Source organism: Motacilla alba, chromosome 2 (genome assembly GCF_015832195.1).
Source record: "Motacilla alba alba isolate MOTALB_02 chromosome 2, Motacilla_alba_V1.0_pri, whole genome shotgun sequence".
Taxonomy (NCBI): Eukaryota; Metazoa; Chordata; class Aves; order Passeriformes; family Motacillidae; genus Motacilla; species Motacilla alba.
Window position 1 is genome coordinate 151,462,727 of NC_052017.1, and position 19,373 is coordinate 151,482,099.

The window sequence follows — 19,373 nt, forward strand, 5'->3', positions numbered from 1 at the left end:
ATTTCTCCGGGATTTTTGGGATTTTCTCATCCCGTTTATTATCCCAAACTCCGCTGGCTCCAGTTTGAACCGGTCTGGACTGGTTTGGACTGGGCTGAACTGGTCCGGACTGGTCTGGACTGGTTTGGAGTGGGAATGGCTCCAGGAAACAACGGGAGAACGGAATCGATCCCAGATTTTGGGGATTTTGGGATTTTTCTCATCCCGTTTTATCCCAGACTTCTGCTGGCTCCAGTTGGGACCGGTTTGGACCGGTCTGAACTGGTTTGGACTGGTTTGAACTGGTTTTGAACCAGTTTGAACTGGGAATGACTCCCAGAAATGACGATAAAAGAACGGAATTTCTCTGGGATTTTTGGGATTTTCTCACCCCGTTTATTATCCCAAACTCCGCTGGCTCCAGTCTGGACCGGTGTGATCCGGTCTGGACCGGTCGGGGCCGGTTGTGGCCGGTCCCGGCGGCGTCAGGCGTGCAGGAAGCGGTTGAAGGCGTTGTAGGCGGACTCGAGGTCGAAGAGCAGCTGCCGCACCTGGGAGTCGTCCAGCTCGTCCGAGGCCGACATCGCGCTCAGCGTCTGCAGCCTGCGGGATCCGGGATGCAATTCCCGGGAAAAACCTTCCCGCAGCTCCCAGAGTATCCCCCAAAAAAGATTCCCCCAAAATATCCGGAAGGGTTCCCAAATATATCCAAAAATTGTTAGAAAATTCCCAAAAAATTCCCGAAATTTCCCCCCAAAATCCACTTAAAATCGCCCTAAAATTTAAAGAAAATTCCCAAAATTCAAAAAAATGCCCCAAAAATTCCCAGAATTCCCAAAAAATTCCCCAAAATATCCTGAAGGATTACCAAAAAAACCCCCCAAATCCTGGAATTCCAAACTCATCCCAATCAGCGTCTGCAGCCTGCGGAATCCCGGCGTGCAATTCCCGGGAAAAACCTTCCCGCAGCTCCCAAAATATTCCCCAAAAAGATTCCCCAGAATATCCTGAAGGATTCCCAAAAATACCTAAAAATTGTTAGAAAATTCCCAAAAAAATTCCCCAAAAGTTCCCCAAAAAATTCCCCAAAAATTCCCAAAATTCCCCCAAAAATCCATTTAAAATCGCCCTAAAACCCCCCAAAATTCCCAAAATTCCCAAGAAATTCCCTGAAAAATCCTGAAGGATTCCCAAAAATATCTAAAAATTATTTTAAAAATTCCCAAAAAATTCCCGGAATTCCCCCAAAAATCCACTTAAAATCGCCCTAAAACCCCCAAAATTCCCAAAATTCAAAAAAATTCCCCAAGTTCCCAAAATTCCCAAGAAATTCCCCAAAAAATCCTGAAGGATTCCCAAAACTACCTAAAATTTATTTAAAAATTCCCAAAATTCCCTCAAAAATCCACTTAAAATTGCCAAAAAACTCCCAAAATTCCCAAAATTCCAAAAAATTCCCCAAGATCCCAAAATTCCCAAAAAATTCCCCAAAAATCCTGAAGGGTTCCCAAAAATATCCAAAACTTATTTTAAAATTCCCAAAAAATTCCCAAAATTCCCCCAAAAATCCACTTAAAATCGCCCTAAAACCCCCAAAATTCAAAAAAATTCCCCAAGTTCCCAAAATTCCCAAGAAATTCCCCAAAAAATCCTGAAGGATTCCCAAAACTACCTAAAATTTATTTAAAAATTCCCAAAATTCCCTCAAAAATCCACTTAAAATTGCCAAAAAACTCCCAAAATTCCCAAAATTCCAAAAAATTCCCCAAGATCCCAAAATTCCCAAAAAATTCCCCAAAAATCCTGAAGGGTTCCCAAAAATATCCAAAACTTATTTTAAAATTCCCAAAAAATTCCCAAAATTCCCCCAAAAATCCACTTAAAATCGCCCTAAAACCCCCAAAATTCCAAAAAATTCCCCAAGTTCCCAAAATTCCCAAGAAATTCCCCAAAAAATCCTGAAGGATTCCCAAAAATACCTAAAAATTATTTAAAAATTCCCAAAATTCCCTCAAAAATCCACTTAAAATTGCCAAAAAACTCCCAAAATTCCCAAAATTCCAAAAAATTCCCCAAGTTCCCAAAATTCCCAAGAAATTCCCCAAAAAATCCTGAAGGATTCCAAAAAATAGCTAAAAATTGTAAGAAAATTCCCAAAAGATTCCCGAAATTCCCCCAAAAATCCACTTAAAATCGCCCTAAAACCCCCAAAATTCCAAAAAAATTCCCCAAAAAATCCCAAAATTCCTCAAAAAATCCCAAAAATTTTCCAAAATTCCCAAAAAATTCCCAAAAAAATCCCAAAATTCCCAAAAAAATCCCAAAAAATTCCCAAACATCGAAAAAATCCCCCAAATTTCCCCCAAAATCCTGTTAAAATCACCCTAAAACCCCCAAAAATCCCCAAAAAATCCCAAAATTCCCAAAAAATTCCCCAAAAATTCCCAAAACATTAAATAATCCCCCAAATTTTCCCCAAAATCCCCTTAAAATCGCCCTAAAACCCAAAAAATCCCCAAAAAATCCCAAAATTCCCCAAAAAAATCCCAAAATTCTCAAAAAATTCCCCAAAAGATTCCAAAATCCCCCCAAAAATCCCAAAATTCCCCAAAAACTCCCCAAAAATTCCCAAAACATTAAAAAAAACCCCAAATTTCCTCCCAAATCCCCATAAAATCACCCTAAAACCCCAAAAAATTCCCAAAAAAATCCCAAAATACCCAAAAAATCCTCCAAAAATTCCCAAAACATGAAAAAATCCCCCAAATTTCCCCCAAAAATCCCCTTAAAATCAGCCTAAAACCCAAAAAATTCCCAAAATTCCCAAAAAATCCCAAAATTAAAAAAAAATCCCAAAAAAATTCCCAAAAAAATTCCAAAATCCCCCCAAAAAATCCCAAAAATTCCCCAAAATCAAAAAAAATCCCAAATTTCCCCCAAAATCCCCTTAAAAATCACCCTAAAACCCCCAAAAATTCCCAAAAAATTCCCAAAATACCACAAAAATCCCCAAAAATTCCCCAAAAAATTCCCAAAACATGAAAAAATCCCCCAAATTTCCCCCAAAATCCCCTTAAAATCACCCTAAAACCCCCAAAAATTCCCAAAAAATCGCAAAATTCCCCAAAAAATCCCAAAATTCAAAAAAAATCCCAATAAAATTTCCAAAAAAATTCCAAAATCCCCCCAAAAAATCCCAAAATTCCCAAAAAATTCCCAAAACATGAAAAAATCCCCCTAATTTCCTCCAAAATCCCCTTAAAATCAGCCTAAAACCCCAAAAAATCCCCAAAAAATCCCAAAATTCCCCAAAAAATCCCCAAAATTCCCAAAAAATTCCCCAAAAAATCCCAAAATCCCCCCAAAAAATCCCAAAATTCCCCAAAAACTCCCAAAAAATTCCCAAAACATGAAAAAATCCCCCAAACTTCCCCCAAAATCCCCTTAAAATCAGCCTAAAACCCAAAAAATTCCCAAAAAATCCCAAAATTCCCAAAAAATCCCAAAAAATCCCAAAAAATTCCCCAAAAAATCCCAAAACTCCCCAAAAACTGCCCAAAAATTCCCAAAAATTCCCAAAATTCCCCAAAGAATCCCAAAAATTCCAAAAAAATTCCCCAAAATTTCCAAAAAATTCCCAAATTATCACCAAAATTATTTTTAAATTTTCCAAAAAATCCCAGAATTCCCCCAAAAATCGCCCTAAAACCTCCAAAAAATCCCAAAATTCCCCAAAAATTTTCCAAAATTCAAAAAAAAAAACCCAAAAAATTCCAGAATTCCCAAAAAAACTCCCAAAATTTCCCCAATTTCCCCCCAAAATCCCCCAAAATCGCCCTAAAACCCCAAAAAATTCCCCAAAAAAATCCCAAAATTCCCCAAAAAATCCCCAAAATTCCCCAAAAATTCCCCAAAAAATCCCCCAAAAAATCCCAAAAAATTCCCCAAAAATTCCCAAAACATGAAAAAATCCCCCAAATTTTCCCCAAAATCCCCTTAAAATCAGCCTAAAACCCAAAAAATTCCCAAAATTCCCAAAAAATCCCAAAATTCAAAAAAATCCCAAAAAAATTCCAAAATCCCCCCAAAAAATCCCAAAAATTCCCCAAAATCAAAAAAAAAATCCCAAATTTCCCCCAAAATCCCCTTAAAAATCACCCTAAAACCCCAAAAAATTCCCAAAAAATCCCAAAAAATTCCCCAAAAAATCCCAAAAAATTCCCAAAAAATTCCCAAAACATGAAAAAATCCCCCAAATTTCCTCCAAAATCCCCTTAAAATCAGCCTAAAACCCCAAAAAATCCCCAAAAAATCCCAAAATTCCCCAAAAAATCCCCAAAATTCCCCAAAAATTCCCCAAAAAATTCCAAAATCCCCCCAAAAAATCCCAAAATTCCCCAAAAACTCCCCAAAAATTCCCAAAACATTAAAAAAACCCCAAATTTCCCCCAAAATCCCCTTAAAAATCACCCTAAAACCCCCCAAAATTCCCCAAAAAAATCCCAAAATACCCAAAAAATCCTCCAAAAATTCCCAAAACATGGAAAAATTCCCCAAATTTCCCCCAAAATCCCCTTAAAATCAGCCTAAAACCCAAAAAATTCCCAAAATTCCCAAAAAATCCCAAAATTCAAAAAAAATTCCCCAAAAAAATCCCAAAAAAATTCCAAAATCCCCCCAAAAAATCCCAAAAATTCCCCAAAATCAAAAAAAAATCCCAAATTTCCCCCAAAATCCCCTTAAAAATCACCCTAAAACCCCCAAAAATTCCCAAAATACCACAAAAATCCCAAAATTCCCAAAAAATTCCCAAAACATGAAAAAATCCCCCAAATTTCCCCCAAAATCCCCTTAAAATCAGCCTAAAACCCCAAAAAACTCCCAAAAAATCCCAAAATTGCCCAAAAAATCCCAAAAATTCCCAAGAAATTCCCAAAAAAAATCCAAAATTCCCAAAAAAACTCCCAAAAATTCCCCAAAATCAAATAATTTCCCCAATTTCCCCTAAAAATCCCTTTAAATCGCGCTAAAACCCAAAAAAATTCCCCAAAAAATTCCCAAAACATGAAAAAATCCCCCAAAATTTCCTCCAAAATCCCCTTAAAATCACCCTAAAACCCCAAAAAATTCCCCAAAAAATCCCAAAATTCCCCAAAAAATCCCCAAAATTCCCAAAAAATTCCCCAAAAAATTCCAAAATCCCCCAAAAAATCCCAAAATTCCCCAAAAACTCCCCAAAAATTCCCAAAACATGAAAAAGCCCCCAAATTTCCTCCAAAATCCCCTTAAAATCACCCTAAAACCCCAAAAAATCCCCAAAAAAATCCCAAAATACCCAAAAAATCCTCCAAAAATTCCCAAAACATGAAAAAATCCCCCAAATTTCCCCCAAAATCCCCTTAAAATCACCCTAAAACCCCAAAAAATTCCCAAAAAATCCCAAAATTCCCCAAAAAATCCCCAAAATTTCCCAAAAAATCCCAAAACTTCCCAAAAACTGCCCAAAAATTCCCCAAAAATTCCCAAAATATCCCAAAATTCCCCAAAGAATCCCAAAAATTCCAAAAAAATTCCCCAAAATTTCCAAAAAATCCCCAAATTATCACCAAAATTATTTTTAAATTTTCAAAAAAATCCCAGAGTTCCCCCAAAAATCGCCCTAAAACCTCCAAAAAATCCCAAAATTCCCCAAAAATTTTCCAAAATTCAAAAAAAAATCCCCAAAAAATTCCAAAATTCCCAAAAAAACTCCCAAAATTTCCCCAATTTCCCCCCAAAATCCCCCAAAATCGCCCTAAAACCCCAAAAAATTCCCCAAAAAAATCCCAAAAATTCCCAAAAAAATCCCCAAAAAATTCCAAAATTCCCAAAAAAACTCCCAAAAATTCCCCAAAATCAAAAAAAATTCCCAAATTTCCCCCAAAATCCCCTTAAAATCACCCTAAAACCCAAAAAATCCCAAAAAAATCCCAAAATTCCCAAAACAATTCCCAAAAAACTCCCAAAAAATTCCCCAAAAATTCCCAAAACATCAAAAAAATCCCCCAAATTTCCCCTAAAAATCCCATTAAAATCACCCAAAACCCCCCAAAAATTCCCCAAAAATCCCAAAATTCCCAAAAAATTCCCCAAAAAATTCCAAAATCCCCCAAAAAAATCCCAAAATTCCCCAAAAACCCCCAAAAAATTCCCCAAAAATTCCCAAAACATTTAAAAAAACCCCAAATTTCCCCCAAATCCCCCCTAAAACCCCCCAAAAAAACCCCAAAATTCCCCAAAAAATCCTCGAAATCCTCCAAAAAATCCCAAAAAATTCCCAAAATTCCCGAAAATTCCCGGAATTTGTTTTTCCCCACCACTGGTTGACTTTGTGGCGTCCCTCGAAGTCGGGGGGGCAGCGAGCTCATCCGCGCCATCGTCTCCAGCAGCTCCCGCAGGTCCGGCTGGATCTGGGAATAACGGGAATTCCGGGAATTCCGGGAATTCCGGGAATTTTTGGGAATTTTGGGGAATTTTGTGGCAAGTTTGGGGATTTTTTGGGGGGATTTTGGGGGTTTTAAGGAGATTTTGGGGGATTTTAAAGGATTTTTTGGGGATTTTTAAGGATTTTTAATGAACTTTTTGAGGTTTTTTGGGGAATTTTGGGGATATTTTGGGAATTTTTAGGGATTTTAGGAATTTTCGGGGGGTTTTGGGAATTTTTTGGGGAATTTTGGGGGATTTTGGGGGAATTTGGGGATTTTTTGGGGGATTTTTGGGGGGAATTTTGGGGGGAATTTTGGGGGATTTTTTGGGGATTTTTAAGGATTTTTTATGAACTTTTTGGGGTTTTTTTGGGGAATTTTGGGGATATTTTGGGAATTTTTAGGGATTTTAGGAATTTTTGGGGGATTTGGGGAATTTTTTGGGGGAATTTTGGGGGATTTTTGGGGTTTTTTGGGGATTTTTGGGGCTGGCAGCGGGGGCAGGGAGCTCATCCGCGCCATCGTCTCCAGCAGCTCCCGCAGCTCCGGCTGCAGCTGGGAATCCCGGGAATTTTGGGGAATTTTTTGGGAATTTTGGGAACTTTTGGGGCAAGTTTGGGGATTTTTTGGGGGAATTTTGGGGGGTTTTAGGGGGATTTTGGGGGATTTTAAAGGATTTTTTTGGGGTTTTTCAGGGTTTTTTTTTAATTTTTCAGGATTTTTTAAGGAATTTTGGGGGAATTTTGGGGGATTTGGGGGAATTTTGGGAATTTTTGGGGGGTTTTAGGGCATTTTTGGGAATTTTGGGGGTTTTAAGGAGATTCTGGGGGGTTTTAAAGGATTTTTTGGGGTTTTTCAGGGTTTTTTTTTTAATTTTTCAGGATTTGTTGGGAATTTTGGGGTATTTTTGGGGGGAATTTGGGGGGTTTTTTAAGGATTTTGGGAATTTTTGGGAATTTTTTGGGAACTTTTGGGGATTTTTGGGGAATTTTGGGGGGATTTTGGAGGGTTTTAGGGAGATTTTGGGGGGTTTTAAAGGATTTTTTGGGGATTTTTAAGGATTTTTAATGAACTTTTTGGGGTTTTTTTGGGGAATTTTGGGGATATTTTGGGAATTTTTAGGAATTTTAGGGATTTTTGGGGAATTTTTGAGGGATTTGGGGAATTTTGGGGGAATTTGGGGATTTTTTGGGGGATTTTTGGGGGGAATTTTCGGGAGATTTGGGGGATTTTAAAGGATTTTTTGAATTTTTCAGGATTTTTGGGAAATTTCGGGGGGATTTTTTGGGAATTTCATTGAAATTTTGGGGGAATTTTGGGAATTCCGGAAATTTTGAGAATTTTTTGGGGATTTTTTGGGAATTTTGGGCGATTTTTTGGGAATTTTGGGGGGTTTTAAGGAGATTCTGGGGGGTTTTAAAGGATTTTTTGGGGATTTTTAAGGATTTTTAATGAACTTTCCGGGGTTTTTTGGGGAATTTTGGGGATATTTGGGGAATTTTTAGGATTTTTTTGGGATTTTGGGGAATTTTTTGGGAAATTTTGGGGGCATTTTTGGGAATTTTGGGGGTTTTAAGGAGATTTTGGGGGGTTTTAAAGGATTTTTTGGGGTTTTTCAGGGGTTTTTTTTTAATTTTTCAGGATTTTTTGGGGATTTTGGGGTATTTTTGGGGGGAATTTGGGGATTTTTTTAAGGATTTTGGGAATTTTTGGGGAATTTTGGAATTTTTTGGGGGAATTTTGGGGCAAGTTTGGGGATTTTTTGGGAATTTTGGGGGGTTTTAGGAAGATTTTGGGGGATTTTAAAGGATTTTTTGGGAATTTTTAAGGATTTTTTATGAACTTTTCGGGGTTTTTTGGGGAATTTTGGGGATTTTGGGGGAATTTTGGGAAATTTGGGAATTTTTGAGGGGTTTTAGGAAGATTTTGGGAAGTTTTAAAGGTTTTTTTTGGGGAATTTTTCAGGGTTTTTTTTAATTTTTCAGGATTTTTTGGGAATTTGGGGTATTTTGGGGGGAATTTGGGGTTTTTTTAAGGATTTGGGGAATTTTTGGGATTTTTTTGGGAATTTTGGGGGGTTTTAGGGAGATTTTGGGGGATTTTAAAGGATTTTTTGGGAATTTTTAAGAATCGTTTCAAGTTTTTCGGGATTTTTTGGGGATTTTTGGGGAATTTTTCGGGATTTTTGGGAACTTTTGGGGATTTTTTGGGAATTTTGGGGGGAATTTTGGGGGGTTTCAGGGAGATTTTGGGGGGCATTCAAAGGATTTTTGGGGTATTTTTCAGATTTTTTTTTATTTTCGGGGATTTTTGGGGGAAATTTTGGGCGAATTTTGGGAATTCCCAAATTTTGGGAATTTTTAGGGAATTTTTGGGGGGAATTCTGGGGGTTTTAGGGAGATTTTGGGGGGTTTTTAAAGGGTTTCTTGGGGATTTTTCAGGGTTTTTTTTAATTTTTGAGGATTTTTTTGTGAATTTTCCAGGATTTTTTGGGAATTTTGGGGGACTTTTGGGGGTTTTAGGGAGATTTTGCGATGTTTCAAAGGATTTTTTGGGGATTTTGGGGGATTTTTTGGGAATTTTGGGGGAATTTTTGGGGGTTTTAGGGCGATTTTAAGGGAATTTTTAGGGGATTTTTTGGGGGATTTTTGGGGGAATTTTGAGGAATTTTGGGGGATTTTTAGGGAGATTTTGAGGGGTTTTAAAGGGTTTTTTGGGGATTTTTCAGATTTTTTTTTTGGATTTTTTGGGGTTTTGGGGATGGAATTTGGGGGGATTTGGGGGAAGTTTTGGGGAATTTTTTTCGACTTTTGGGCCATTTTTTTTTTGAGGATTTTGTGGAATTTTTGCAGAATTTTTTTTGGATTTTTGAGAATTTTTAAGGGGGTTTTTTTGGGAATTGTTTGGGGAACTTTAGAGGGAATTTGAGGAATTTTTCGGGGATTTTTGGGAATTATTGCGGAATTTTTGCGGAATTTATTTGGATTTTTGGGGGGATTTAGAGAATGGAATTTTTGGGGGATTTTTCGGTGAATTTTGGGGCAATTTTGGGGATTTTTGGGAATTCTGGGGGGTTTTGAAAGGGATTTTTGGGCCTTAGGAGATTTTGGGGGGGGATTTGAGGGATTTTTAGGGGATTTTGGGGCATTTTGGGGGGCTTGGAATGAGATTTTGGGATGAACTTGGAGATTCTGGTAATTTTGAGAAGTTTGGATTCCGGGAATGGGGAATTTGGGGAATTTTGGGGATTTTTTGTGGCTGGAATTGGGGAATTTTGGGAGTTTTAGGGGATTTTTGGGATTTCCTTGGAATTTTTGCAGAATTTTTAGGATTTTTGTTTAATTTTAGGGAATTTTTTAATTTTTAGGGAATTTTTGGGGCAGATTTGAGGGCGTTTCGGGGGAATTTAGGGAAAATAAGGAGAATTTTAAAGGAATTTTGGGGAATTTTCGGAGATTTTTTTTGGAAATTTTTTTTGGAATTCTGGGGAATTTTTCGGGAAGGGAATCGGGAAATTTTGGGGGGAATTTTGGGGTGTTTTGGGGAGCTCCCACCTCGTCCATGGCGCGGATCTCCAGGCGCAGTTTGTCCATGACCGTGATGAAAAGCTGCCAAAATTCCAACAGAAATTCGGGATCGGCCCCGGCCCCAAATTCCCCAAAAAACATCTCCAAAAAATCCTCCCAAAAATCCCCTCAAAAAATCTCCCCAAAAATCAACAAAATGCCCCCAAAAAAATCCCCCATCACCCCAAAAAATCCCCTCAAAATAACAAAATGGCCCCAAAAATCCTATCCAAAAATCACAAAAATTAACAAAATGCCCCCAAAAAATCCCCAAAATCAGCCCCAAAAAATCCTCTCATAAAAATGAAATGGCCCCAAAAAAATCCCCCACAAGATTTCAAAAAAATCCTCAAAAAAATCCCCCCAAAAAATCACAAAATGGCCCCAAAAATCCACCAAAAAAATCCCAAAAATCAACAAAATGGCCCCAAAAAATCCCCCCCAAAATTAACAAAAAAAAACCAAAAATTAACAAATTCGCCCCAAAAAAACCCAAAGTCCCCAAGAAAATCATCCCCCAAAAATCCCCCCAAAAATAACAAAATGGCCCCAAAAAAACCCAAAAACCCCACCCCAGGAATTACCAAAATTGCCCCAAAAATCCCAAGAAATCCCCCCAAAAATTAACAAAATGGCCCCAAAAATTCACCAAAAAATCCAAATAAAATCCCCCCAAAAATTCACTAAATGGCCCCAAAAAATCCACAAAAGAACCCCAAAAATTAACAAAATCGCCCCAAAAACCCCCAAAATCCCCAAGAAAATCATCCCCCAAAAAGCCCCAAAATAACAAAATGGCCCCCAAAAACCCCCAAAATTAACAAAATGCCCCCCCAAAAAAACCCCCAAGAATTATCAAAATAGCACAAAAGATCCCCCCAAAAATTAACAAATTTGACCCCAAAAAATCCCCCCAAAAATTCACAAAATGGCCCCAAAAATCCACAAAAAAAACCCCAAAAAATCTCTCAAAAATAAAAAATAAACCAAAATATTCCCTAAAAAACCACAAAAAATTCCAAAAAATTCATTTAAAAAATCCTTAAAATCCCCCCAAAAATCCTCCAAAAATCCTCCCCAAAATTCCCAAAATAGCCCCAAAAATCCCAAAAAATTCTCAAACTATCCCAAAAAAATCCCCCTCAAAAAAAAAAACCCAAAAAATCTCTCAAAAATAAAAAATGAACTAAAATATTCTCAAAAAAACCACGAAAATAAATTTTTAAAATCATTTTTAAAAGCCTTAAAATCCCCCCAAAAAATCCTCCAAAAATCCCCCCAAAATTCCCAAAATATCCCAAAAAAATCCCCCAAAAATTCTCAAAATATCCCAAAAAAATCTCTCAAAAATAAAAAACGAACCAAAATATTCTCCAAACAATTCACCAAAAAAAATCATTTCAAAATCCTTAAAATCCCCAAAAACAATAAAAAAAAAAAAAAAAAAAACCCAAAGATTTCCCAGAAATTCCCAACCATTCCCAAAACCCAAAGCATTCCCGGAATTCCCAGAATTCCCAAAATCTTCCCAGAAATCAGGATTTGGGGCGTACGGAGACGATGTCGGCGATGCAGCGGTTCAGGTTCCCTTTGTCGTCCTTGATGGTGATCGGGCGATCCTCGCGGATCCTCTCCATGGCCAGGGGGCAATCCAGCTGCGATTCCCAAAAAAATTCCCAAAATTCCCAAAATTCCCAAGCCATTCCTCAATTTCAAACCCCAAATTTCCCAAAATTCCCATAAAAAATCCCCCAAAAAACCCAAAAATTCCCAATTTTCTCCCCAAATCCCCCAGTTCCATCCATGGCCAGGGGCCAATCCAGCTGCGATTCCCAAAAAATTCCCAAAATTCCCGAATTTCCCAAATTCCCAATCCATTCCTCAATTTCAGACCTGAAATTCCCAGAATTCCCATAAAAATCCACCAAAAAAACCCAAAAATTCGCGATTTTCCCCCTAAATCCCCCAATCCCATCCATGGCCGGGGGCCAATCCAGCTGCGATTCCCAAAAAATTCCCAAAATTCCCAAAATTCCCGAATTTCCCAAGCCATTCCTCAATTTCAAACCCGAAATTTCCCAAAATTCCCATAAAAATCCGCCAAAAAAAACCCAAAAAATTCGCGATTTTCCCCCCAAATCCCCCAATCCCATCCATGGCCAGGGGCCAATTCAGCTGCGATTCCCAAAAAATTCCCAAAATTCCCAAAATTCCCAAATTCCCAATCCATTCCTCAATCTCAAACCTGAAATTCCCAAAATTCCCATAAAAATCCACCAAAAAAACTCCAAAAATTCGCGATTTTCCCCCTAAATCCCCCAATCCCATCCATGGCCGGGGCCAATCCAGCTGCGATTCCCAAAAAATTCCCAAAATTCCCGAAATTCCCAAATTTCCCAATCCATTCCTCAATTTCAAACCTGAAATTCCCCAAAATTCCCATAAAAATCCCCAAAAAAACCCCAAAATTTCCCGATTTTCCCCCCAAATTCCCCAATCCCATCCATGGCCAGGGGCCAATCCAGCTGCGATTCCCAAAAAATTCCCAAAATTCCCGAAATTCCCGAATTTCCCAATCCGTTCCTCAATTTCAGACCTGAAATTCCCAGAAATTCCCACAAAGAAACCCCAAAAACCCCCAAAAATTCCCAATTTTCCCCAAGTTTCAAATTTCAGTCCTAAAATTCCTGCAAAAATCCCCCAAAAATCCCAGATTTCTACCCCAAAATTCCCAGAAATTCCCAGGAAAAAACCCAAAAATTGCCATTTTCAGTCCCCAATTCCCAAAATTCCAGAAATTCCCAAATTTCCCAATCAACTCCCTAATTTGAAACAAAAAAATTCCCATAAATTCCACCAAAATTCCCAAACATTCCGTGAAAAAAAAACCCCAAGTTTCCAAGAAATTAAAAAAAAAATCCCCCAAAAATCAAAAAAAGCCCCCCAAAAAATCCTAATTTTCCCTCCGAATTCCCAATCCCAAATTCCCAAAATTCCATCCCCAAATTCCCAAATTTTTCTGCTCTGGTCCTCAATTTCCCTCAAGAAAATCCCTCAAAAATCCCAAAAAAAACCCCAAAAATCCCAGAATTCCACCCAAATTTCGCCCAAAATCCCAAAATTCTCGATCCCAGAATCCAAAATTCCTAAAATTCTTAATCCCAGAATCCCAAAATTCCTGAATTTCATTCCCAAATTTTCCTCTTCCGCTGCTCCATTTGGGTCCTGAAAGTATCAAAATAACCCCTAAAAAAACCCCTAAAAATTCCCAAATTTTCTCCCCAAATTCCACCCAAAATTCCCAGAATTCCCAATCCCAGAACCACAAATTCCCAAAATTCCCACATTCTCCTCTTCCACTGCTCCGTTTCGGTCCTAAAATTATCACAAAATTCCCAAAAAAACCCAAAAATCCCAGAATTTCACCCAAATTCCACCCAATATTCCCAAAAATTCCCAATCCAAGAATCCCAAATTCCTAAAATTCCCCCCAAAATTCCATCCCCAAATTCCCAAATTTTCCCATTCTGCTACTCGATTTCCCTCAAGAAAATCCCTCAAAAAATCCCCAAAAAATCCCAGAATTTCGCCCAAATTTCACCCAAATTTCGCCCAAAACCCCCCAAATCCCCGATCCCAGAATCCCAAATTCCCGCAATTCCCGAAATCCCGGAATTCCCACCCGGAATTCGCGGCAGAAGTCGTCGATGTTGCCGATCTCCCCTCCCTGCACCTGCTCGAGCGCCGCCTTGAACTGCACCGGCAGCCGTGAGCAGCAATTCCCAACATTCCCAACAATCCCAAATCCCAAATTCCCAATAATTCCCAACATTCCCAACTCCGGAATCCCAAATTCCCAAAAATTCCCAACATTCCCAAAGCCGGAATTCCAAATTCCCTACAATTCCCAAACCCAAATTCCCAAAATTCCCAATCCCAGAATCCCAAATTTCCAAAATTCTCAATCCCAGAATCCCAAAATTCCCAAAATTCCCAATCCCAAATTCCCAAAATTCCTGAATTTCACTCCCAAATTTTTCTCTTCCGCTTCTCAATTTCGTCAAAATTAACCACAAAAAAAACCCGAAAAACCCCCAAATTTCGCCCAAATTTTACCCAAATTTCACCCAAAATCCCCCAAATTCCCACAAAAATTCCTGAAATTCCCGAAATCCTGGAATTCCCACCCGGAATTTGCGGCAGAAGTCGTCGATGTTGCCGATCTCCCCGCCCTGCACCTGCTCGAGCGCCGCCTTGAACTGCACCGGCAGCAGCCAGCAACAATTCCCAACATTCCCAAACCCCGAATCCCAAATTCCCAACAATTCCCAACATTCCCAAAGCTGGAATCCCAAATTCCCCAAAATTCCCAACATTCCCAACTCCGGAATCCCAAATTCCCAAAAATTCCCAACATTCCCAAAGCCAGAATTCCAAATTACCTACAATTCCCAAACCCAAATTCCCAAAATTCCCAATCCCAAATTCCCAATCCCAGAATCCCAAATTCCCATAATTCCCAATCCCAGAACCACAAATTCCCAAAATTCCCCATCCCAAATTCCCAAAATTCCTGAATTTCATTCCCAAATTTTTCTCTTCCGCTTCTCAATTTCCGTCAAAATTAATCACAAAAAAAACCCGAAAAACCCCCAAATTTCGCCCAAATTTTACCCAAATTTCACCCAAAATCCCCCAAATTCCCACAAAAATTCCCGAAATTCCCGAAATGCCGGAATTCCCACCCGGAATTTGCGGCAGAAGTCGTCGATGTTGCCGATCTCCCCGCCCTGCACCTGCTCGAGCGCCGCCTTGAACTGCACCGGCAGCCGCCAGCAACAATTCCCAACATTCCCAAACCCCGAATCCCAAATTCCCAAAAATTCCCAATTCCAAATTCCCAAAATTCCCAATCCCAGAATCCCAAATTCCCAAAATTCCTGAATTTCATTCCCAAATTCTCCTCTTCCACTGCTCCGTTTTGGTCCTAAATTTAACAAAAATTCCCCAAAAAAACCCCAAAACTCCCAGAATTTCACCCAAATTTCGCCCAAAATTCTCCAAATTCCCGATCCCAGAATCCCAAATTCCCAAAAATTCCTGAATTTCATTCCCAAATTCTTCCGTCCCACTTCTCAATTTCAGTCGAAATTTACCACAAAAAAAACCCCAAAAACCCAAAAAAAAACCCCCCAAATTCCACCCAAATTTCACCCCAAATCCCCCAAATTCCCACAAAAATTCCCGCAATTCCCGAAATCCCGGCATTCCCACCCGGAATTTGCGGCAGAAGTCGTCGATGTTGCCGATCTCCCCTCCCTGCACCTGCTCGAGCGCCGCCTTGAACTGCACCGGCAGCAGCCAGCAACAATTCCCAACATTCCCAAACCCCGAATCCCAAATTCCCAAAATTCCCAACATTCCCAACTCCGGAATCCCAAATTCCCAACATTCCCAACTCCGGAATCCCAAATTCCCAAAAATTCCCAACATTCCCAAAGCCGGAATTCCAAATTCCCTACAATTCCCAATCCCAAATTCCCAAAATTCCCAATCCCAGAATCCCAAATTCCCAAAATTCCCAATCCCAAATTCGCAATCCATGAATCCCAAATTCCCAAAATTCCCAATCCCAAAATCCCAAATTCCCAAAATTCCCAATCCCAAATTCCCAAAATTCCCAAAAATTCCCAATCCCAGAATCCCAAATTCCCCAAAATTCCCAATCCAAACATTCCCAATCCCAGAACCTCCAATTCCCAAAATTCCCAATCCCAAATTCCCAACATTTCCAATTTCAGAACCACAAATTCCCATAATTCCCAATCCCAGAACCACAAATTCCCATAATTCCCAATCCCCAAATTCCCAAATTCCCAAAATTCCCCATCCCAAATTCCCAAAATTCCTGAATTTCACTCCCAAATTTTTCACTTCCGCTTCTCAATTTCAGTCAAAATTAATCACAAAAAAAACCTGAAAAACCCCCAAATTTCGCCCAAATTTTACCCAAATTTCACCCCAAATCCCCCAAATTCCCACAAAAATTCCCGAAATTCCCGAAATGCCGGAATTCCCACCCGGAATTTGCGGCAGAAGTCGTCGATGTTGCCGATCTCCCCGCCCTGCACCTGCTTCAGCGCCGCCTTGAACTGCACCAGCAGCCGCGAGCACGCCGCCGTGTACCTGGCAATTCCCCATTTTTCCTGGAATTTCCCCGGATTTTCCCGGGGTTTTTTTTTGGGATTCGGGATTCTCCGGGGCCTGAGGGATTTCGGGGAATTTTCGGGGGGTTTTTGGGGCGCTCACTCGTTGGGGGTGACGCAGTCTTTGATGTACGCCTTCTCCAGCGCCTGCAGCGTCTTCACCACCGCAAACAGCTCGGCCATGTTGTCGTACCTGGGGACACTGGGTGAACTGGGGGCACTGGGGGCACTGGGGGGACTGGGATGGGACTGGGATGGGACTGGGGGGGACTGGGATATACTGGGATATACTGGGAAGGGATTGGGATGGGAGTGAGAGGGACTGGGAGGCACTGGGGGAGACTGGGATGGCACTGGGATGGCACTGGGATGGGACTGGGATGGGACTGGGAGGGGACTGGGAGGGGACTGGGAGGGGACTGGGAGGGACTGGGGGGGACTGGGATGGGACTGGGATGGGACTGGGATGGGACTGGGGGGGACTGGGGGGGGGGGGTGGGGGGGACTGGGATATACTGGGATATACTGGGAGGGACTGGGAAGGACTGGGAGGCACAGGGATGGGATTGGGATGGGACTGGGAGGGACTGCGATGGGACTGGGAGAGACTGGAGGGGACTGGGAGGGACTGGGAGGGACTAGGAGGGACTGGGAGGGACTGGGATGGCATTAGGATGGGACTGGGAGGCACTGGGGGGGACTGGGAGAACACTGGGAGGGACTGGGAGAACACTGGGAGGGACTGGGATATACTGGGAGGGACTGGGAGGCACTGGGATGGGATTGGGATGGGAGTGAGAGGGACTGGGAGGGACTGCGATGGGACTGGGGGGGGACTGGGAGAGACTGGAGGGGACTGGGAGGGACTGGGAGGGACTGGGAGGGACTGGGGAGGACTGGGATGGCATTGGGATGGGACTGGGAGGCACTGGGGGGGACTGGGAGAACACTGGGAGGGACTGGGAGAACACTGGGAGGGACTGGGATATACTGGGATGGGACTGGGATATACTGGGATGGGGGGACTGGGAGAACACTGGGAGGGACTGGGAGGGACTGGGAGGACACTGGGAGGGACTGGGATATACTGGGATGGGACTGGGATATACTGGGATGGGACTGGGATATACTGGGATGGGACTGGGATGGGACTGGGATGGGACTGGGAGGGACTGGGAGGGACTGGGAGGGACTGGGATGGGAGTGGGAGAGACTGGGAGGCACTGGGATAGACTGGGATGGACTGGGATGGACTGGGATGGGACTGGGATGGGACTGGGAGGCACTGGGATGAGTTTGGATGACTGGGATGGACTGGGATATACTGGGATTAACTGGGATGGATTGGGAGGGACTGGGATGGACTGGGATGGGGTAATGGGATACTGGGATGGACTGTGGATATACTGGGATGGATTGGGAGGGGATTGGGAGGCACTGGGATGGACTGGGAGTGGATTGGGATATACTGGGATGGACTGGGAGGGACTGGGATGGGACTGGAAAGGACTGGGAGGGAGTAATGGGATACTGGGATGGACTGGGAATGGATCGGGATATACTGGGATGGACTGGGAGGGACTGGCATGGGGTAATGGGATACTGGGAGAGACTGGGAGGGACTGGCATGGGGTAATGGGATACTGGGAGAGACTGGGAGGGGATTGGGATGGGATAACAGGATACTGGGAGGGACTGGGATGAACTGGGATGGCACTGGGAGTGGGTAATGGGATACTGGTATTGACTGGGATTAACAGGGATGGACTGGGACAAACTGGGATTAATCCCAACCCCAACCCCCTCCATCTCCATCCCGAAATTCCCAAAAAAAATTGTTTAAAATCCCCAAAATTCCAAACAAATTCCCAAAAATTCCCCCAAAATTCCCGACATTTCCTCACTCACTTCTCCCGCTCCCGGGCGTTCTTGTAGAGCTTCACCTCCTGTGGGGAGAGGAGACGGAAAATTCCCCAAAATTCCCAAGAATTCCCGAAATTCCCAAAAATTCCACGGCTCATTCCCGGCCATTTTCGAACATCCTCGGATATTTTCGACATTTCCGGCCATTTTCGGCCATTTCCGAGCACACCCGGACATTTCCGACCATCTTCGGACATTTCCGACCATCTCCGGACACTCCCGGCCATTTCCCTCAATTTCCGGACGTTTCCGAACATTTCCGACCCATTCCCGAACATTTCCGGACATTCCCGAGCCGCACTCACCTCATAAAGCTCCGGTTTATTCCCGGGCGCTGCCGTGGGAGGAAAGGAAAGGGTTAAAAGGAGGGAGGGAACACCGGGAATCCCATCCCCGGAATTCCGGGATCATCCCGCCGATCCCGTCCCGGGAATTCCGCGATCATCCCGGCGAATCCCGTCTCGGGAATTCCGGGATCGTTCCCCGCTCTCACCGCCCATCCCGGCCGGGCCCGCGATGCCGTGGAACATCCCCGGCTGAGCCTAGAGGGCTCGGGGCCCCTTCGTCTATCCCGATGCCGATCCCGACGATCCCGACAATCCCGACAATTCCGATCCCGATGATCCCGGTCAGTTCCCGGCGGCTCCGCGGCGCTTCCGCCTCTTTCCGTCAACACTGCCCCCACGTCCCTCCCATTCCGGCAGAGCTCGGCATTCCATTGGCTTAGCCACTCAGCCTCTTCGGTTTTTTTGCTCACTGATTGGCTTTCGGAGCTGTCAATCATACTGGTTGCCGAGCGACGTCGCCGAGTCTGTCCCCGCCATGGCGGCCCAGTGGCCCATTCTGAGGGTCCACACTACGCTGCCCACAATGCCTTTCTCCTCTTGTCCCGCCTCCCTTAGCAACCAATGGGCTCATCCTCACAGCCTTCTCGTCTCTGATTGGTCTTTTAAACCGTCCGTTACCGCAGTTGCCAGGCAACACCGCCATGTTGATCCCTCCTATGGCGGCCTAGTAGAGGATGGTGTAGGAGTCGCCGGCTCTTCTGTTCCCGGTAGCGAACGAGGCCCCGCCATTTTCTACGAGCGATCCGAGACCACCGCTGTCGGCGTCTTGCCAGGCCTAATTAATCCCGTGGCCTAATTACTCCGGGCCTAATTAGAGCCGTGTCCAAGGTGCCGTTCGGCGTTTTGCCGTACAAATCTCCCTTCCCAGAATTCCTTTTCTCCGCCCTC

General features: G+C 42.4%; 1 protein-coding gene across 1 annotated transcript; it reads right to left on the reverse strand.

Moving 5' to 3' along the window:
- Positions 1–349: 349 nt before the first annotated feature.
- Positions 350–18,706, reverse strand: VPS28 (VPS28 subunit of ESCRT-I). The gene is given in 10 exon segments (XM_038128043.1): positions 350–582; positions 6,336–6,373; positions 6,375–6,428; positions 9,998–10,051; positions 11,563–11,664; positions 16,090–16,195; positions 16,319–16,408; positions 18,124–18,161; positions 18,444–18,472; positions 18,632–18,706. Coding segments are annotated over 10 exon segments (666 nt in total). The 5' UTR covers positions 18,669–18,706; the 3' UTR covers positions 350–464.
- Between the last annotated feature and the right edge of the window lie 667 nt (positions 18,707–19,373).